This window comes from Corythoichthys intestinalis, chromosome 22 (assembly GCF_030265065.1).
Source record: "Corythoichthys intestinalis isolate RoL2023-P3 chromosome 22, ASM3026506v1, whole genome shotgun sequence".
Taxonomy (NCBI): domain Eukaryota; kingdom Metazoa; phylum Chordata; class Actinopteri; order Syngnathiformes; family Syngnathidae; genus Corythoichthys; species Corythoichthys intestinalis.
The window spans coordinates 6,926,197-6,948,610 of NC_080416.1; the positions used below are offsets into that span (position 1 = coordinate 6,926,197).

A 22,414-nucleotide genomic window follows, 5' to 3' on the forward strand; every position below is an offset into this window, starting at 1 on the left:
ATAAGAATTTTAACAAGTACTTAGGTTAAAAAAAAATTGCATTTTCAGGTAATATTTTCATTTTCAAAAAAAAAGTGAAAAATGTACAGTTTTTTGGGTAAAACATATCAAATATACATATCAAAGTTTTCTTGGGGTAAAAAAACATTTAAAAAAGTATTTATGATAACAAAAACATTTTCAGGTAATATTTTCATTTTTCAAAAAGGGAAAATGTACAATTTTGGGGTAAAATATTTAAAAGGAAAAACAAGTAAAAAAAATAATTTTAAAAGTATTTAGGTTAAAAGAATGCATCTTCAGGTAATATTTTCATTTTTAAAAAAGGGAAAAAATGTACATTTTTGGGTAAGACAAAGGAAAAACAAGGAAGGTTATTTTAATGAAAAAAAGAACTTAAAAGAGTGTTTAGGTTAAAAAAAAAAAGGCATTTTTAGGTAATATTTTCATTTTTTTATTTTATTTCAATTTTTGGGGTAAAATAAAAGGGAAACATGGGAAAAAGGGAAGGTTTTAGGGGTAAAAATATATTTTTAAAAAGGGGTCCTTATGTAAAAAATACAAATTTTAGGTAAATATTTACCTTAAAAAAAAAAAAGGGAAAAGGGACCATTTTTTATTTTTAAAAAAAACAAGGAATGTTTCAGGGGTAAAACAAATAGAATTTAAAAATATGAAAATTTACGGTTAAAATTAAAAAAACAACAACAATTATTTAGTCTAGATTTTAAAATATATGTATCTATTTTCTATATTGGAAAAAATTACCTGGTTTGACCGTTACGTTGACATAACCTTCTCCGTGGGCTCCGCCCCCATCCACTGTCACCTCAAACTCGTACAAACCAACTGTTAGCTGAAATAAATATGATAAAATAATGAAATTTCCGCTTCCGTTTTTGAGTTTAAGAAAATATAAACTCATACCTTGCTGAGTTTAAGAGTCGTGCTGTGCTTCCCTTCCATCTCCCCACTGTAATCTCTCGGATGAGTTATCAGACGCCAATCAAATGCGTACTTTGTATCTGCCAAGAAAAACGCCAAGTTCCAAATTCACTCTGCTGACAATCATTTTTAGAGGACTTACCTGGCGGAGGCGGCGGCACCACGAAGGCGTTGAGCTCCACCGAGTTGCTCGGCAACGTGACTTCTACGCTCTCGCCCGCCGACACTACCAGCTCCCTCACTGGCATTGAAACCCCGATCGCAAATGTTAGCGGTGCCGTTTAAAAAGAAAAATATCAAATGATTTCTTACCGGCCTGCGTCGGAGGCATGCTGACGGTAGTTGCCACGGGAGTGATGTCATCGCTGCGGTTGGACGCAACGGTGTTGGGAATAGTGGAGTTGTGTTGGGACGTTTCACTTTTAAGAGTGAGGTTCTTTTGGGCTGTTTGTGGAAGCACACTCGGGTTGGGTGATAGTCCTGGCTGAGCTGGATCAACATTGGAGTTCTCCTAAGACAAACAAATGAAAGATTTTTGCTTATTTAGTATTAGTTGGTATTGAAAAAAAAATGTTTTTCAGTGTTATATACGGTAACTGTTTTAGTGCTATTGACGATGATAGGAGCCCAATCGTGTGCCTCCCCATCAGTTTATCACTAGTAGACATCAAATCCATTTGAATCTTTACTATCAAGAAGCAACGGTGGTGGCCTACAAAGATGAGGTACTCAGACTCCTCCAACAACCTGGAACTGATTATCTCTAAAACTAAGGCACTCATCCTGGACACACAATGGCACAAAACCACCCCGTACATCAACGGTGAAAGCGTAAAGCAAGTAAAGTCCTTCAAATTCCTTGGGGTCCACATCTCTGCTGACCTCTGTCGGTCAGCTATTGAGAGCCTGCTGACCTATCCTGTGCCAGTGTAGCACTCAAGCAGCACAGAAACAGACAGAATAACTACAGAGGGTGATCAAAACAACACAAAAGGCTGCTCCCTTCCTCCGCTGTCCACCATCTACAACTCTCGATGCCTATGAAGGGCAAGAGCATCAAAAATGACTATACACACACAAACCAGCTTCTACAACTTTAACCTGTTGCCCTCTGGCAAGTGCCACCAGTCAAAACAGATTGTGAGACAGTTTATTCCAAGAGCTGTCACCATACACTACTCAAATTTGCACTGAAATGTGACTGTCATTGCACTGCTAATGCCATAACATTGTCACATGCAACTCCCTATGTAATATATTCTCAGACTGTATCAATCTAGCTACTGCATATGCAATATTTGCAGTTACATGATAGCATTTTTGCACTGTTACATCCACATCTATGCACAAACTATCATATTAAGTCCACCATCTTTATTCCCAATCTGTGTACACTGTAACCTGTGTTTTTATATTTGCCTTATTGTACTTTTGCTTATGTGCTTCACATTATGGTCAAGCTTTAAACTCGTTGTACTCTGTACCAGTATTGTTTTCGTCAACGATTACAAAAATATTTCGTCAACGAACAAATTTTTCATGACAATGACAACACGATGACGAGCTAAAAATGTGTCTTTGGAGACTAAAACATAACTAGATGGATGCCTGTTGTCGTCTGACGAGACGAGAACAAGACTTGCCATAGTTTCTGTTACAACTTCACAATGTGTGATTATTTTCTTATTGTATGTGTAGTTAGCACGCATTTTAGCAGTGTTTGGTCGTGTCACTCATGTGATGTGCCGAGCCTCCCCCCGACTTCCCTGCCCCACACACCCATTCCAGGCTCCTTTTGTGAAACATGTGTCAGGTGCTGCTTGTTAAGTTTTGTTTTGTTTTCTTGGCCATGCCATGTTGTTTTAGCCTTTTAAGGTCTGTGCTGAGTGATCATCACACACTAAACTAACTTGTAGTGTTAGCATGGTGTTCGCATTAGCATAGCGTTCGAGTTAGCATTAGCATTAAGCGCGGTGAATCGGTGAGTGTCTTCTGTGTCCAGGTGAGATGAATTAATTGCAAAAAATGTACTGCCATGAAGATGTTGATGTCTTTGTAGACTCTACAATTATGTGCTCGTCTGTCAATGTTCATTGGAAATTTTTGAAAACATTTTATTTAGGGCTGTCAAACGATTAAAATTTTTAATCGAGTTAATTACAGCCTAAAAATTAATTAATCGTAATTAATTGCAATTAATCGCAATTCAAACCATCTATAAAATATGCCATATTTTTCTGTAAATTATTGTTGGAATGGAAAGACAAGATGGATATACTATACATTCAACATACGGTACATAAGGACTATTTGTTTATTATAACAATAAATCAACAAGATGGCATTAACATGATTAACATTCTGTTAAAGCGATCCATGGATAGAAAGACTTGTAGTTCTTAAAAGAAAAATGTTAGTACAATTTATAGAAATTTTATATTAAAACCCCTCTTAATGTTTTCGTTTTAATGAAATTTGTAAAATTTTCAATCAAAAAAGAAACTAGTAGTCCGCCATTGTTGATGTCAATAATTACTTACACAATGCTCATGGGTGCTGAAGCCTATAAAATCAGTCGCACCCAAGCGCCAGCAGAGGGCGTCAAAACTCCATAAAACACAATTAACAAGTGAGCGTTTTACTGTACTGTCATTTAAATCTGTCTGAGCGGCATCTGCGTTAATTGCGTCAAATATTTTAACGTGATTAAATAAAAAAATTAATTAACGCCCGTTAACGCGATAATTTTGACAGCCCTGATTTTATTATTTATTTATTCATTCATGGACTAAAACGTTTGAAGTTTATAGATAAAAACATTTTGAGAATTGTCAACTAAAACTGGACGAAATTTTTCTGAGTTTTATTTGACTAAAATGAGACGAAAAAGACGAACACATTTTGAAATAACTAAAGTACAACTAAGACTAATAAGTATTTTCGTCCAAAAGACAAAGACGAAAATTAAAAAGCTGCCAAAAACAACACAATATAGGCATTCTAATTATATTCTGATTTGGATTTCGCACTATTTGTCGATATGTGCCTCCATTCAAAATGGATTGGACAGCTGTTGCCGTCAATGGTGGCCACAGAGTCAAGACACAAACAGTAATTCGCCGTCATTACCATGCGAGGCTGTTGCCGTGTTTGGTCCTCTTGTTCTACCTGACGAATCCTCCTCCCTCTTTTTGTGGCAGAACCCTTGAAAAAAATAATTCAAATTAAATGACTGAATTTGACTCGTATTCCTTGTAAATCTATTGATCAAAATTGACAGTCACCTTGCTTAGAATCTGAAGAAGCCCCAGAAAATCTTGATCTGGTTGCGGCACATAGAGAATGGGGCACCCGCCTTTGAGTGAGCATGTCAGGAGCACGCATCGCCCGCCGTGGCTCCACACGGCGTGGCAACTGGGCCTCAAGCAGCACGTCTCCCAGCACGTCGGACCCCCTCGCCCGTCCGCCAAGGGGGACCAACCGAGACCCACCACGTTGGTCCAATGGAGCCCCAGAACCCCGCCGGTGACGCGACACATCTCTGCAGATACATCTAAAAGGCATAAATAGCATACATTGTCACATTCTTGACCCTTTTATGCACTTTTTTTTTTAAAAACCCTTACAAGGCACTAATTTAACCAATTTGCTGCCATTGACGTTGAAAGACGTCCCTCCCATTTTTGACTAGGAGGGACAACTGAACACTCCTCCCAATCAAAAATGGATTGACGTCTAGAGGCGTCAATGGCACTGAACCATGAGCATCCGCGGCCAATCCTCACAGTTTACATGACTTGGACATCCATCGCCGTCAATAGCATGCAATGAGTTAGGCTTTATCAAAAAACAAACAAAAAAACTGTTTTATTAGGGACAATAACGAGTGTGCATTTCTGTATTTATTCATTGTAATCAATCAAAAATAAAAATCAATGAATACATTAAATAATGATTGGAATTAAATCTACAAATATATTATAATAACAAGAACAACATCTAATATTTAAGTTTTTTTAAATTACAAAAAAAAATGGTAACATGCTGTATAAAGGCCTTAAAGTCTAAAGTGTCAACTGTTGAATTGTGACCACTGTCCTTGAAAGAGTTAAAATCATTGCTTTAACTTTGATTTTTTCTTTTACAAAAACTTACTATTTATTAAAAAAAAAAAAAAAAAAAGGCTTTTTTTGTCGTTTTATTACAAATCTGTGGGGATGGGGAAATTACTCAGACAATTATTTTAAGATGGAGTTTGCAATGTAACAAACAGGCGGCCATCTTGCGCCAGGGCTTCTCTATTATAGCGGATGTAAGGGGAGGTAGTTCCTTCACTAGAATACTTAAATTTTTGACGGGTTGACAAGCTTTGGTTTACAAAAAACTATTAATGTCACTATGATGAATATTATTTTTTTATTAAAAATTATTTTGAAAATGACTACCGTAATTTTCGCACTATAAGGTGCACCTGACGATTGGCCACCACCCACCAAATTTGACACGGAAAAAGGCATTTGTTAATAGATAAGCAACACTGGACTATAAGCCGCAGCTGGCCATAATACAGTGAATATTATAGGATATTTACACCAAAAGATATTAGCTGGTAGCACTTTATTTGATAGCGGCATCATAAGACTGTCAGAAGACCAAATCAACCACCAGCTTCATTTGGCCATCACTTTTCTCTTGGGGGAAACAATCAACCTCTGCTGCCACCTGCTGTCAACACTGTTGTTGTCCAATATGCCTCCTAGCATGCATTGCAGCTCTACAGATGTAAATAACAATCAAAATTCATGGTGTGGGCTAATTATTTCTTCAGTTACTTTTGTAGTTGTTTCATTAAGTGCTTAGTTATGGAGTTTGGTAACCCATTATCTAATACAGGCACCATAAGAATGTCATAAGACCATCATTATGACATGACACTGCCATGAGCATTAATTAATGCTTATGACAGATATCATTTTGAGTCATCCGGAAAATTATCTCACTTTTGAATGGATGTAAAAGATCCGAGCTGGACATAAATAGAGTTAGTGACATAATTTGCTGGATGACACAATGACCCGGATCCCTGGCTGGATGGACGTCCTCGTTGCCCCCCCCGTCTCATCTGAATAGATGGACCTCCTCTTGTTCCCTTACTCTATTGTATCTTTACAAACTGTAACTCCGTCTGCTAATTCTCATTAGCAGTCCTGGTGCATCTTGTCTATCCGTCCTGGGAGTGGATCTCTCCTGACTGTGGTTCTCCCAAAGGTTTCTCATTTTTTCCCCCAAAGAGTTTTTGGAGTTTTTCCTTGCAGACATGGAAGGTCTACGGATGGGGGACGCCCAGGACTTGAACTTTCTTTACTTCATCTGCTGTTTTTGACTGTGTATCATATTGCCTCTGCAAAGCCCTTTGAGACAACCTTGTTGTGATAGGGCTATACAAATAAAATTGAATTGAATGACATCGGTCATAAGCATTTGTTAATGCCATGATAGTTTCGTAAATATGATGGTCTAATGGCAGTCTTATGACGCCGCTGTCAAATAAAGTGTTACCTATTAACCCAAATAAACCAACAAATACGCCGCACCGGACTATAAACCGCAGGATTCAAAATGAGGGAAAAAAGGTAGCGGCTTAAAGTCTGAAAATTACAGTACATCTCTGATGTGTTTGATATATCTACCTATAGTCATTTTAAAGTGCACAATCTCTTGACTTTGTGCCTTTAAGATGCTGGCCTTGTGACAACGTCCGTCCTTATCAACTCACAGCATGTAATTAGCTTGTGTTATTTTATGTTACAAATTAATATAGAAAAAAAAAAAAGACTTGGGAGTTTTTTTCCCCTCTTTTTTTTTTAAATCTCCAAAGCAAGAACATTTCTTACAAAAGCACACAAACAAGCCAGTGTTATCAATCTGCCCTGTCAGCAGCCGAGTGAGGATATGCGGTTTTTACCTGACAACAGCTGCACGCGAGCACATTACGCAATAACCAATGAAATCCAATCGCGAAAACAAACCCTTTTTGCTGATTATGAGCGAACATAATGAACTTAAAGAGGGTAATTTTGAGAATTAGCCTCTTAAAAAAATTTCAACTGGAATTTCAGAATGGAAAAACAACATTTCCAAGAGAAATCCAAACTTCATTTTACACAAACTCATGACAAATTGCTCTCACAAAACACACGATTGTTTAATCAAAGACCCTTTGGCCTCTGCTGAGTCACCCCACCTCTTGCCCACTCTTTGTCTGTCACCCACCCTCAACACACAGACCCCTTATTGTTCAGTTTCCTATTGTAAACTTTAGTTAGCCCCCCCTTTAGCCCACTATCCTGAATGATGATTGGATCAAATGAACAGTGAAGACAGCAGCAAAGCACGTCAACGAGGATGAAGACACACCTTGAGTAACTCCAATATTGATGGCAAATAATTTAACAGCAGCAGATGTCAATTTGTTATCAGTTCCCAGACTATAAATGCAATTTAAAGGGAACCTCAGACTTAAAGACTTGTAGGCTCTAAAAGGCCACAGTTTTTCTCTTTTACTAAAATATGTTATTAGAAACATAATATTGCCATTGATTTAAAAATCTATAATATTTAGTACCTGTTTTGACCTGTTTTACGCCACAATGTATGCTGAGGGAATAGCTGTGCTAGCTAGCTAGCAAGCGAAGCTAGTATGACGACTGGCACGATTTTGTCACATTCTGCTGCTGGTCAGATTATTTTGTTACAGAGATGTGGAATGAGTTCCCAACGGCGTAACTGCATCCAATTCCAGCTCATCAGCAGTGTCTTTAAACCGATCCTAGGCGGCTTGCCGAGATAATGACTTGCTGCAATTGAAAGTTTGTATATCCCTTCGTTGCTAGTTGCATCATTGCCTTGTTTTTTTTCCCCATTTGTCTGCCTCTCACCATGGTTTTCCCTCGTTTAAAAAAATTTTTTTTTTTATTGATCCCGACCTACTGTCACGTTTTGCGATTTCGTGATTTTTTTTTGTGTGTGTTCCCTTTAAAGTTTTTATTTTAACTCATTGGCTGTCATTAACGGTTACCAGAGTTGCTTTAAAAATGTAGTCTGGGTACGTCACAATACGATACAATTTGCAATGCAAAGTAACGATGATGTCACCATGTGGTGATTCAACAATTATCAATACATGGGTCAGGAAATCATTTTAGGATATTCTACAAAACACCAAATAAACAGAAAAACAAGCTATTCTCATCCATCTGCTATGAATTGGAATGAATTTATCACGAATAGACATCCAGTCCATTTGAATTGGGAGGGTTCGTTCGCTGCCACCATCCCAATTCAAACGGATTGGACGTCTATGGCCGTCAGTGGCAGCCAATCCCAGGCAATGAGTTCATTTTGGGGCATTTCACAGCATTTCCTGTTGATTTTCAGTCACTTCATACTGATTTGGGGGCATTTACGGGTCACTTTCTGCTGATTTGGGGTCATTTATAGGTCACTTCCTGTTAAATTTGGGTTACTGAACAGGAAGTGACATCGACAATATCCCCGATTGAATAGAAAGTAACTCAAAATTAACAGAAAGTAACCTGTAAATGCCCTAAAATGAACAGGAGGTGTCCTGTAAATGTCGACTAGCTGTGAATGCTCTGGTTTCAGTGCCATTGACGGCCCTAGACGTCCAATTCAGCCAGTGAGTTAACGTAGACACTATTCTAATTAGAGGCGTGCGAAATTTCCGGTTCTTAGATTATTCGCGATTCGGCCGTGGAAGATTCGGGAACGATTCACAAACATCCAAATTCCGATTATTGAATTATACAGGTAATGCGGAAATAAAACACAGCGCGGTCTTCAGGACGCAATGAGGAACGGACCGAGAGTAAATATCATGTTTAACTCATGCCGCTGGATTAAAAAAAACAACAATAATACAAACCGCTACAAACAGCGCCCAGTTGCTAGTTGCTACAAACATACGGCAACATACGGCTATGGTAGATATCACATATACCAAGAACTAGATGCGAAATGACAGACTTTTCCGCGCTAGTAAACAGGCGCCATCTTGAAGCAGTAGACTTCTCTAGAAGGCTCTGTTGTAGCGAACCTAATTACTTTTTATCTAAAAAAAAAAAATTTAAAAAAATCGGCAAAATCTTGACTTGAATCTATCTTTAAATGATGAAACAGTTTTAAAACTTTCACGTTGAAAGTAGAAATAAGGGAAATTATGGAATAACGGGAGCAATTTTAACAACTTTAACGGTTGATTCACAACATTAAATTAATTGAATGGTGTTTAAAGCTGCCGATACAGAATGGGGATTTGAGTATTTTATTTACCGTTTTTAACGGTTAACTTGATACTGAAATAGTAGTTTGTTTAGCCTGAGAGGATTTTTGAACAATTTTGGAACTAGTGTGTTGTGGTGCATCAATAATCGATTTATAATCGAATTGGAGCCTCTGAATCGTAATCGAATCGATTAGGTGCCCAAAGATTCCCACCTCTAATTCTAATGGAAGATTTTGGTTGCAACCTGTTGGTTCCGTTTTTTCTAAAACAGTGACACCTTTTTAAAATGATATGCTGATTCTGGACGGGAGCATATCGATAACCTTTCAGGCTACAAACAATCGCGATATATCACCTTTTCAATACATTGTCACACAATAACTTTGCCCAATTAACACAACACTCAGACGAAGGAAACACGTCAACAACAATCTATGCATTTTAACCTTGCCATTTTCAACGAATTGGACATGTACTGCCGTCAATGGCACTGAATCTAAAGAGCTTAATCTGTCGAATAATTTTGCAATTACCGTAATTTTCACACTATAAGGCGCACCTGACTATAAGCCTCCACCCACCATTTTTTGTCATAGATAAGCCGCACTGGACTATAAGCCACCACCTGTCCTCACTGTATTATGAGATATTTACACCAAAATATATTAACCGGTAACACTTTATTTGACAGTGGCATCATAAGACTGTCATAAAACCAAATGAACCACCATGAAGCGTTGAACCAATTGGCTGCAAAGCTTCATTGCTTCAAGAAGCTTCATTTGGCCATCACTGCTCCCTTAGGGGGGACAGTCAACGCCTGCTGCCGCCTGCTGTCAACACTCTTGTTGTTCAACATGCCTCCTAGCATGCATTGCAGCCTACAGATGTAAATAACAATCAAAATTCATGTTCTGTGCTAAATATTTCTTTAGTTACTCAAAGACTTTATAATGATAATGACGGGGCGCGGGGCAGATTAATAGTGGGCCTGCATTGTTGGCGTGGCAGTCAAACCTGACCGAGTGGAATCACAGACAAAGAGCTTTTTGTGAATAAATGCCTAAATCCCTGAATTCTTTATAGATATGGACGTAAAACAGTCTTGATTATTGGGTAAAAGCAAAAAAAACGTACAGTTAGCATTTATTTTACGTAATTATGTCTTAAGTACGATGCTAGTCTGTCAGTCAATGTGGCAGTCGCTATATGTAAACAGAGCTTTTCCGGTGAAAATTCTTGTGAATAAATGCTTAAATCTTTATAGATATGGACGTGAAACACTCTAAACTCAAAAAAAAAAAAAAGCTAACTGCATGTTATGTAAATATGTCAAAGAATGATGCTAGTCTGTTAGAAAATGTGGCGGCAGCCTTACGACAAAGAGCTTTTTACGTTGAAAATTCTTGTGAAAAAACTAAAAATATAATAATTACCTTGAATCCTCGAACAAATCACTCCTGAGACAATCCTTCCTGTTTGTATGCGGTACAGCTTGCGTACTTTTTCAACCTAAATACGGCGTTGGATCGCTGCATCTGTCGCTGCGACCGACTGCGAATAACTGAAGCGGATTGTGGGATGGCACCGAACTTGAAGGCGTGGCGCAGTGAAGGCCAAATCTGACCCGTCAATATGATTAAGAAGTCTATGAGTTACTATTCCAGTTGTTTCATTAATTGCTTGTTATGGTATTTGGTGACACTTTATTTGACAGTGGCGCCATAAGACTGTCATTAGATAATCATAATTATGACATGAGACTGTCATGACCATTAATGAATTCTTATAACAAATGTCATTTACTGTTATCTGGCAAATTATCTCACTTTTGAATGGATGTAAAAGATCCGAGCTGGACATAAATGGAGTTACTGACATAATTTTCCGGATGACACTTAATGACATCTGTCATAAGTAGGGTTGTTCCGATCATGTTTTTTTTGCTCCCGATCCGATCCCGATCGTTTTAGTTTGAGTATCTGCCGATCCCGATATTTCCGGATCCGATGGCTTTTTTTTGCTTCCGATTCAATTCCAATCATTCCCGATAATTTTTCCCGATCATATACATTTTGGCAATGCATTAAGAAAAAAATGAATAAAACTCGGACGAATATATACATTCTACATACAGTACATAAGTACTGTATTTGTTTATTTTGACAATAAATCCTCAAGATGGCATTTACATTATTAACATCCTTTCTGTGAGAGGGATCCACGGATAGAAAGACTTGTGACATTGTATATTGTGACTAAATATTGCCATCTAGTGTATTTGTTGAGCTTTCAGTAAATGATACTGCAGCCATGCCCCAATGCATGATGGGAAGTGAAACCATGATGGGAAGTGGAACCATGACTGTGAGTAGTGCTATCAATTCGTTTATCTTCTCTGCGTTGGGAAATAAAATAAGGTGTTAAGAAAAAGATCAAATGCGATCTTGCTTCCACATATTGCTTCCCATGATATTTCTAATCATAGGGAGAGGGTTTGTAAGGCTTTAGCCAATTAAAATAAGCCTTCAAAGGCTGCCAAAATTCACTCTACTTATTTTATGCTGCCTTTTATCTCTCTATATAGGTAAAATGGCACCATTACAGTTTGAGCGCGATATTGCGTGAGTGGGTCGTGCAACGCATGCATTAATTGCGTTAAATTTTTTAACGTGATACATTAAAAAAAAACTTATTACCGCCGTTATTGGGATAAATTTGATAACCCTACCTTAAGCCAAAACTAAAGACTCTGGATGAGAGTCACATATTATGTCTGTAACGTTAAATACAATTAGAAAACGATTTAATAAAAAATAAATAAATAAATAAAAAAAGTAAAATAGGCATGGCCAGTATTTTTTTGCCGATTCCCATACTTTGAAAATGACGTGATCGGACCCGATCGATCGGCAAATCTCTAGTCATAAGCATTCAGTAATACCCAGGATAGTGTCGTGTCATAATTATGACGTTCTTATGATGCCACTGTCAAATAAAGTATTACCTATTAACACAAATAAATCAACAAATAAGCCGCACTGTACTGTAAGGCGCAGGATTCAAAATGAGGGGGGAAAAGTAGCGGCTTATCTTCCAAAAATTGAATTGAATTCTAGCATCGCCAATCCAATACAATTGCTCAATGTCAACCATCACAGTTCAAATGGATTAAACATCCACCACTGTCAATGGCAGTGAATAAGTTAATCGAGTTTGTTTTACCTGTGGGAGGAGCCAAAAGCAAGAGGTGGGTCAACGGTAGCAAGAGGAGGTGCGGTAAACTCCAAGTGAGAAGGTGTTGGTATGAAGCAGACATTTTTAAAAAAAGACCTAAAAGAAAAACAGATTCTATGTCAGTGATTTTTGCTCATGGGAAATTCAGCAAATAAACCACAAATTGACACTTTAAGACGACAGTATCAATTACTTCATGCCTCGAGACGCACCCAAAAATGTCTCAGGAAGCGCTGCACCTGTTTAACAACTGAATCTTGCTGAAGGCTCCGCCGCTTACCTTTCATGGGGCGGAGCCGAGCGAAGTCGGGGTGCCTGCGGGTGACGCGAGGGACAAGCGATCCAGCATGGTTGCGCTCTCAGATGCTCAAAAGTCGACACTAAAGACGTTTAAAAAAATTATAATCAAATCAAAATCCAAAATATGTTTGGAAACCCGTGATTCAGTTCAAGGTTTGCTCATGAACGCCTCGAGGCTGAGTGAGACTGTCAACACTAACTAGCTCACCTGCGCGGATGACAGCTTGGAGAGATTTCTAAATGGCTGCTTTTCTCCTGAGAATCTCCATCAGAACAATGTGACAAAAGGTGCCGGTCTCTACTTTGTTGCACTTTCCCCCGTCCTAGTTGACAGATGAAGATGCACACCTGTCAACCCTGCTCCCACGCACAAATTCTTGAGGCAGTTGAAAGAAAAATGCATTTTAAACAGGCTACTGTGCTAATAAATCAAGATGTGAATACTTCTAGTGCAGTAGTTCTTAACTGGGGTTTAGTGAAGGTTAAGAAATCCAGAGCCCTATTTTGTACGTTGACTAAATCCAGGCAAAATAGCGTTTTAGATCAGGATTTGGACTGCTTTTCCCTTATTTTACAAGCAGTATTCCATTTTTCAAATGCTAGCCCTCGATCTAATGAGACGAGAAATCGGTTTGCTCAGTTAAAGGTTGACTGGCACTTGGTATGAGGAAGTATAACAGACCTACAGACAGCGTGAACTGCGTATATAATTAAAATGTCATTTTACGTCATGAATATAGCATGTGATGCAAGGATGCGACAATTAAATGAGAACGTAGACATGAAAACAAAAAAAGGAACAGTGTGAAATGAGTTTCATTTCATTTTCCAATGTGAAAATCAGCAGTAAAAGGCAAAATTATTTGTAGTAAATTTGAAATCTGGTGGAAATTTGAACAGGAATTCACTTAGATACTAACAACTACTTGACAATCTCCTTTTGAATGAATCATATAATATATTTGGTATGAAGATGAATTATTTTCTTATTATAGACAGTGTACAACTGTGCAGTAATTATCTTTTACCTTCACTGTACTGTACTCAACATAACGATTAGAGATAGACCGATTATCGGCGCTGATATTTGGAAATTTAACGGATATTGGCATTGGTCTTTTAATCTGACCGGCCGATATGAAAAAAATCAATTGAAAACTGGGTTATTCCGGCTCAGATGCAGCCGTGCCTCTCTCTCCTGCTGTCAACACTGCTGTCGTCCAACATGCCTCCTAGCATGCACTGCAGTGCTACAGATGTAAATAACAATCAAAATTCATCTTCTTAGTTAATTATTTCTTCAGTTACTTCTAGTTGTTTCATTAATTGTTAGTTATGGAATTTGGTAACACTTTATTTGACTGTGGTGCCATAAGACTATCATAATTGTGACATGACACTGCCATGAACATTAATGAATGCTTGTGACAGACATGGTTTGGTCTGTCAAATAAACTGTTACCTATTCACCCAAATAAATCAACAAATAAGCCGCACTGAACTATAAGCTGCAGAATTCAAAATGAAGGGAAAAAGTAGCCGCTTATTGCCTGAAAATTACGGTACTAATAATCGGTATTTGTCCTGAAAAACCCATCCAGGTCGATCTCTAATAACGATATCCCATACATGAGCTACAATTGGTTGTTTATAATTTAGACAGTATTAACAATACTCTTGTTTATTCTATAAACGTATCATTTTTTGTACATTTTAACAAAAAAACAAAAAATGAAAACAGTATTTTTTAAAATTTGGAATGAAATATTTAACATATACATTTTAACCCTTTCTTGCCAAATGTATCACATTTGATACACTTTGAATTTCATGATTTTGAGACTAATTCAGAATTGTGAAATATCTTTTCTCCAAAAAAAATAATGGATGCAATTTAACTCATGCATCTGCAGGTTCCATGAGAAAAAAAAAATTGATTTAGCAAGGGTTATAAATATTAGAGCGCTTATTACACTTTTTTTTTTTCTTTTTTACAAATTTGAAAAAAAATTTCATTAAGACCTTATTTTTCAAATTTTGTGATTCTCTGACAATTGCTTCATATTGCAGGCATTAAGGGGTTGCATACAAAAAATCTTTTACATGTATTTTTATTATTAATCAGGAAAAAAAACTAAAAATTGAAAATATTCTGTGATATCTGCAGTCCTCATAAATAATTAATCAATGACAGCCAATGAATTAACAATATTTAAAAAATAAAAATATCTTTTTTCCTTTACATTTTTAACTCATTAACTGCTCGTGACGGTGATAGACGTCCATCCATTTCGACTGGGAATGCCCTCCAAGTCGCAATGAATTGGACGTCTATCACCATGAATGGCGCTGAAACATGCCAACATCCACTGCCACCTTTCCAATTTCAATGGATTTAAACTGACATACATCCAAAACGGAGGCACAAATGTTTTCATATTTTAGCTAACTGATAACAGGTTGTCACATTCAAGGCCGATTACTCCAGTTTGACGAGTCCATTGCATTAAAACGCTATTACCAACGTCTGCATGGATTATCTGTCGCATCTACTAGGTCACCTAAACGCACCACGTACTGTAGTAGAGTAGTAGTGAATACCTGTTTTATCCAGGCTCCTTTAAGGCACCTTGAGCCTAACAGCTGCTGGCATTTCTATGACTTATTTACACGCTGAGTCCACAGGTTCAGCACGTCGGTTAAAAAATTTGCAGCTAACGCTACATGGTTAAAAACGAGAGCTGAAGTCGTCATTCGTCCTTTACTTGGCGTGTTAAATCCTCGTTGTCATCCACAGTACAGTAAATTGGGTCACTATCCCTCTTGCTCGTTCAGCTGATGTGACTCGGTAATCACCGGCAAGCCAGTTCAGAGATAAAAACTAGTTTCCGGTGGTCATTTCAAAACAAGATAACAAACGAAGGATTTGAACGGTTTAAAACAGGATGAAGGAAATTCATTATTTAGGGTGAAAATGCAAACGTTAAACAAATAAGAGCAACATTTCCATATTAAATAAAACGTGTAGCTAATAAACTAAATTGTTTTCACTTCAGTCATTAATGAAGGACAACTATGCTTTAATCCCACTTCCGGTGTGCGCCACCTGCTAACCACTACCAAAAGCGAAATTCCAAATAATATTACTCACCTTTTTTAAGTTGTTGAGCCACTCAAAACTGAAGAAAATGACACGATAAAGTCAACTAATGGCGTGGGGTGATATTTATCGATAATTATGCGTGATTTCGCTTCAACGACGTTGCAATATGGACCAAAATGGCCGCGGCACCTTCCAACTAACTACGCTGCGATTGGTCAGACGCTGTCATTCGAGCGTTTTCATTGGCTATTGTTATCTTTATTTTGACAGTTTTTCATCCGGCGCGAGCTCGCGTGAAAACGTACAATGAATTCATCCAGGTAAACTATTGTAAACAAATATTTCATGCTTTCTTCATCCCGGTAATCTTGACGAACAGGTTTACCACCCGTGGATGGATTCGGTTTGTTTCCTGTTTGCTGTCCGTTGCTTAGAATTCCTTTACAAGTACTTTCTCGTTGACACGTTGTTGACACAGTGAAGCGATGATGGCTGACGATGATACAGTTGTCGTGAGCGATCTGCCTACCGCTGTAGAGGAGCCACCAGATGGAGAAGAAGGTGAAGAACCAGATCCAGGAGCTGGTTTGACGGATGCTAAGAGACAAGTGTTGGAGAAATGCCTCCACGCTCTCAACCATGCTAAGAATGATAGCCAAACTTTGGCTGCACTTCTCTTGGTAGGTTTACATCCCCAAAATATGCTATTTATGATAGATTGTAGAATGATTTTGTGATTAATCGAGGAATTTGCTTGATTAATCTGTGGAATAATGTAAAGATTAATCTAATTTTGTTTTTGGACACCTCAAAGAATTGAAACAACACCTGATATCAAGATTGTTACACCAGAAATTCTTTATTTCTACAATATATCACAGACTTCATAATATATTGACATGACATGGGGCGCAGAGCCGATCCGTTGGGGGCCTATTTTCAAAAACTTCAAATATTTTCAAAACCAAGCTGCTACCGACCTAAAACAAAAACGGGCACCTTCCTTAGCCATATATGAGTCTCCATGCGCAGCGGCATAAAAAAATTCAAAATCGTTCCCTTATAAAATCCCGATTAATTATTTTTTATGTAAGTATAACAAAACTTAAAATGGCTATAAAATTCCCAGATTTTACACTAGATACACAAAAATCACCAAATGCAGAGATAATCACCTATGTTTTCAGGATCAATAGCAATATTTAACATTTCATACAAGTTTTTGCCCAAAATAGCATTTTTTTTTTTCAACAGCTAATCAATCCCTCAATTTTAAGATCAGAAACTTAATACTTGAGGAAAACATGCATAATCAATTATAAATAACTTATAAATAGATTAATAAATCCAATATGCAATCACAACGTATTATAGAACAGAATAGGCCCTTATTACATTACATTATACAGTTGTATAGTTAGTTATATAGTTGTAGTGAATGAGGCTAGCAGCCGCCTGACGTAAACAGTTTTTCTGGTGAAAATTCTTGTGAATAAATGCTTAAATCCCTGAATTCTTCATAGATATGGACGTAAAACAGTCTCGATTCTTGGTTAAAAGAAAAAACGTGAATTTAGAGTTTATTTTACATAAATATGTTGAATTACAATGCTACTCTTTTAGCGACAGAGGCTAGCGGCTGCCTGAGGTAAACAGAGCTTTTCTGGTGAAAATTCTTGTGAATAAATGCTTAAATCCCCGAATTCTTCATAGATATGGACGTAAAACAGTCGATTCTTTTTTAAAAGCAAAGAAACTGTGCAGTTAGCGTTTATTTTACGTAAATATGTCGAAGTACAATGCTACTCTGTTAGCAAATGAGGCTAGCGGCTTAAATCCCCAAATTCTTCATAGATATGGACGTAAAACAGTCTCTGTTCTTGGTTAAAAGCAAAGAAACCGTGCAGTTAGCGTTTATTTTATGTAAATATGTCGAAGTACAATGCTACTCTGTTAGCGAATGAGGCTAGCGGCCGCCTGACGTAAACAGAGCTTATCTGGTGAAAATTCTTGTGAATAAATGCTTAAATCCCCGAATTCTTCATAGATATGGATGTAAAACGGTCTCGATTCTTGGTTAAAAGCAATGAAACCGTGCAGTTAGCGTTTATTTTATGTAAATATGTCGAAGTACAATGCTACTCTGTTAGCGAATGAGGCTAGCGGCCGCCTGACATAAACAGAGCTTTTCTGGTGAAAGTTCTTGTGAATAAATGCTTAAATCCCCAAATTCTTCATCGATATGGACGTGAAACAGTCTCGATTCTTGGTTAAAAGCAATGAAACGGTGCAGTTAGCGTTTATTTTACGAAAATATATCGAAGTACAATGCTACTCTGTTAGCGAATGAGGCTAGCGGCCGCCTGACGTAAACAGAGCTTTTCTGGTGAAAATTCTTGTGAATAAATGTTTAAATCCCCGAATTCTTCATAGATATGTATGTAAAACGGTCTCAATTTTTGGTTAAAAGCAAAGAAACCGTGCAGTTAGCGTTTATTTTTTGTAAATGGAGTCAATAGTTTTGAAGTCTATGACTATATCTCTGTTTAAATGTGACTTTTTGTTATTTGTTTTCTATTCTCAGATTACTCGTTTGTGCCCAGCGTGCCAACTGGACAAGCCCACCTTGCGACGCATCTTTGAAGCGGTGGGTCTCAACCTTCCAGCGCGGTTATTGGTGACGGCGGCCAAGGGGAGCGGGGATCCCGCTTTGCCCCCTCATGAGCTCATTTCCTTGGGTACGGCTCTCTTGTCCGCATTGAGCACCGATCCGGACATGGCTTCTAAGCCTCAGCTACTCGCCACGATTCCGCTATTGCTGGATATCTTGGCACGTGAGCCGAAACACCAACAAACAGTGGATGGAAATGGAGACGGTATAAGCGACGAGGCTGTTGTGGCTGACTGCTACCAGGTTCTGACGGCCATCTGCGCCCAACCTAGAGGTTCTGAACACCTGCTAAACCGAGGCGCCGTTCCAGTTCTCTGCCAGGTGTTGGAAAAGAACCAAACCTTAAGCCAGAAAATGGGCTTACCCTTGCTAGTTTGCCTCCTTTCGGGCAAAACCAAAGACAAAGCGTGGCACAAACACTCGGACGTTTTGCTAACTTTGCTAGTTAAGTTGTCCAAAGATTTCTGCCAGTCCACGGACCAAAACAGGCTGCGGTTTTGCTCCCAGTTAGTCAACGTTCTGCCTCCAGGGGGAGTCGAGGTTGAAAAGGAGATTCTTAGGGACGCCGTGACCCGAGTGTGGGGGGCACTTCGACCCACGGTGCAAGCTAAGCTAACACCAAGACAAATTGGGCCAGTTTTGGTCCTCAGCGCTTGTTTGCTCGATTTATGCGGATGGGAGCTAGCCGGACCGCCCAAGTTCTGCTGCTTACTAGTGAACAGAGCTTGCGTGGAGGTCCGGATGGGTTTAGAAGAACCACCTGGAACTGATTTGAGCAGAGATTTGAAGGACACACTCACAGGTTGTTACCGGATCATGGAAGCTGCCATCGAGCAGGCCTGTAGCACACCGCTTCCGTCCAATCAGAAAGCTGTTTCCGCCTTAACTCTACAACAGAGCAGGCAGGTTTTAAGCGTGCTGGAAGAGGCCTTCTCAGCGTTGGTGTACCATCTACAACAGGTCAGATATCGAGGCGGATAAATAAACTCTCACCTCAGAAACTTACACTTCATCTGAAATTTTTTAAAGGTGGACCCGAGTCGCTACGGTGACCCGTTTCTCTTCGCGACGTTCCGCTGCCTGTGTTCCTGGCTAGCTGAGGAGACTTCATGTCTGAAGGAAGAAGTGACCTCACTGCTGCCAATGCTCATTGACTACTCGCGCAGTCACTTCCTGGTTGAGAAGTCCGAGGCGGGGCTCGGGGAGTGGATGGACAAAATGTCGGTTGAAGATAGCCAAACGTGGACGGGGAAAGAGGCGTTCAGGTACAGTTACAAGAAAATTGATGGATCGTTTTAAGATTCTCTTAGTATCTTTATCTGGGTCTTTGAAAAAAAAAACCAGATAGTGTTCTTCTTCTCTTTTTTTTTTTTTTTTTTTTTTTTTTGAATGGGATTTCTTCGGCGCGCCACAAAGCCCAAACCATTTGACCGATCGGCACTGTTCGACTATCGAAATGACCGCAATTTTCACGCGGCGCAGGGAATTTTTCGAACGACCCCAAAAAATTTTCTGTTCGCCCGGAAACACCGATTTTTTGGGGGAAAAAATGTATCTAGTCCTACAATTGTTGATCAAATCACATAATTTGGACATTAAAAATTCCGGGACGGTGAGAGGCAAAAAAGTCGTATACAAAATTTGGAAAAAATTTATGGTTCCCCGGAAATTTGCCAAAAACTTTCCCATTCATTTTAAATGGGATCCAACGTTCAAATTTCCCCATTCATTTTCAATGGAATTTCCAATGAAATTTACACTGCATCGATGCCATTGACGGCCATGTATGTCGGATCTATTGATGCCAATGTACTTGGATTCCAATGAGGCATGTCTAAGTCGATGCCATTGACGGCCAAGGATGTCCAAATTTCTCATTCATTTCCGATGGCATTAACTTTGCATTGAGGCCAATTTAGACAGATGTCATTGATGGCCATTTATGACGCCAATGTCCTTGGATTCCATTGACGCATGTGGATGTCGATGCCACTGACGGGCATGGATGTCCTGATTTTTTTCCCATCCATTTTGAATGGCAAAAATCCAATGTCCCCAAATCAAAAGGAAATGACCACATAACAATAGGACACGCCCCCCAAATGTCCCCAAATGATATATGACCAGGCCACGCCCCCAAATGTCCCCAAATCAACTGATATGACCAGGCTACGCCCCCGAATGTCCCCAAATGATATATGACCAGGCCACGCACCCAAATGTCCCCAAATCAACTGATATGACCAGGCTACGCCCCCGAATGTCCCCAAATGACCTGATATGACCAGGCCAAGCCCCCTAATGACCTGATATGACAAGGGCACGCCCCCTAATGCCCCCAAATGACCTCATAAAACCAGGCCACACACCCCCAAATATCCCCAAATGACCTGATATGACCAGGCCACGCCCCCCAAATGTTCCCAGATCAATAGGAAGTGACCTGTTATTGTCCCCGAAATGTCACCAACCCAAACTGGGTGGGGCTTAGATCTTTATCTCCACACAGCAAAGACCCAGAGTAATTTCTCCAGAAATTGCAGTTTCTAGTTTTTTGTGTTTTTCAGGTATCTCCTGCCGGCTTTATGTCACCTGTCAGCTGAAGAAGCTCCAAGGAAGGTTCTGCTCACTCTGGATACGCCTGCCTTGCTCGTGCGCTACCTGTTGCACGGGTTTACGACCGTGAAGGGGAAAAGCGGGGCGTCTTCCATGAGGGACCCCAGCATGGAGACGGCATGCTCGGTTCTCCTTAACTTCGCAGTCACGGAGCCTGAAAGAGTTGGGTAATGGAACAATTTGATGTTTGCCCACTAAATGGCAGAAGACACAGATTAACTGTGATAGATGTCCAATCTATTTTGAATGAGAGGGTGGTTATGGTTAAATTACCATATGTATTTTCTAGGAAGGATCAATGCTTCAGAACATTAGAGAATCACCTAAGTGAAGCTCTTCCGGTTTTGGTGCACAAACCAAACCTGCTTGTCCTCGCAGCCAATTACTGCACTTTGGGTTTGATGATTGGACGACTGAAAACAACTCCGACAGGTAATGGAAAAATAAGCTATGAACTTTCATTTCAGAAACTTTCACTGCCACATACTGACCTTCTGCCCACCAGGTTTGAATGAATCTGCTCCTCGCCACTTCCTGTCCACCGCCCTCCGCTTCCTCCACAGCGCTCTGGACCCCGCGCTTAACCCGGGCCCGCTCAAACTGAGCCCCACCTGGGAAGAAAACTGGGACGAAGCGGCCGAGCTCTGGAGGTTGTCCTTACAAGCTCTTGCCAGCTGTTTCCGCTCGCAAGCGTGGACCGCCGAGCTAGCCAGAGAAGAAGGTTGGTTGAGCAACACGTTGGGCACGCTGGCTCGATGCAGCGCGCTACCGGATCAGCACACGCAGGAGGCGCTAGAGGAAGCTCTGTGCGCGTTGGCCGGCCAATGTCGACTTGCAAAACAGGAAATTGGAGATGTCATGAAGGGAGAAGAGAAAGGAGCTTTAGGTAATATGAGGAATTTGAAGAAAATAGTGGAAGTAAAATGAAAATTTCATTGTAAAGAATGATGTCAAATAATAATAAAGCAGTATTTTCTTACACAACATTAAAATGTATGGCCAAGCGTGTTCACTTTATAAACAGTTCCTCTTTTTCACCACAGGATGGCGTCGTGACACTGGTTTCTTGGATTTCAGTCATTGTATTTTTATTAGGGCTGTCAAACGATTAACATTTTTAATCGAGTTAATTACGGCTTAAAAATTAATTAATCGTAATTAATCGCAATTCAAACCATCTATAAAATATGCCATATTTTTCTGTAAATTATATATATATTCTGTAAAATAAATTGTT

The 22,414-nt window shown here is 39.2% G+C and overlaps 2 protein-coding genes across 6 annotated transcripts in view; one reads left to right on the top strand and one right to left on the bottom strand.

Moving 5' to 3' along the window:
• Positions 1-16,337, bottom strand: part of kiaa0319l (KIAA0319-like ortholog) — a 35,941-nt gene extending 19,604 nt beyond the window's left edge. Inside the window, exons 1-10 of one of the 4 annotated variants that reach the window (XM_057828032.1) lie at positions 15,939-16,337; positions 12,996-13,110; positions 12,768-12,867; positions 12,476-12,583; positions 4,230-4,498; positions 4,075-4,149; positions 1,258-1,456; positions 1,088-1,186; positions 928-1,025; positions 769-856 (exon numbers count right to left, since the gene is read on the bottom strand). In XM_057828032.1, coding sequence (XP_057684015.1) covers positions 769-856; positions 928-1,025; positions 1,088-1,186; positions 1,258-1,456; positions 4,075-4,149; positions 4,230-4,498; positions 12,476-12,583; positions 12,768-12,774 — 943 coding nt within the window. In that variant the 5' untranslated portion in view covers positions 12,775-12,867; positions 12,996-13,110; positions 15,939-16,337. Of the gene's footprint in view, positions 1-768; positions 857-927; positions 1,026-1,087; positions 1,187-1,257; positions 1,457-4,074; positions 4,150-4,229; positions 4,499-12,475; positions 12,584-12,699; positions 12,720-12,767; positions 12,868-12,995; positions 13,164-15,388; positions 15,670-15,938 lie in introns of those variants that run through there. The other 3 variants (XM_057828031.1, XM_057828033.1, XM_057828034.1) reach the window with 3 other exon arrangements.
• ncdn (neurochondrin) lies at positions 15,849-22,156 on the top strand. Of its 2 annotated transcripts, none has more exons than XM_057828035.1 (7): positions 15,849-16,210; positions 16,369-16,570; positions 18,475-19,521; positions 19,591-19,826; positions 21,129-21,344; positions 21,467-21,609; positions 21,683-22,156. In XM_057828035.1, exons 1-7 carry the CDS (start codon positions 16,197-16,199, stop codon positions 22,102-22,104), a joined length of 2,280 nt encoding a protein of 759 aa, XP_057684018.1. In that variant the 5' UTR covers positions 15,849-16,196; the 3' UTR covers positions 22,105-22,156. The 2 variants fall into 2 exon arrangements, with proteins under 2 accessions (XP_057684018.1, XP_057684019.1); XM_057828036.1 differs by having other exon boundaries at positions 15,850-16,293.
• Positions 22,157-22,414: the final 258 nt, after the last annotated feature.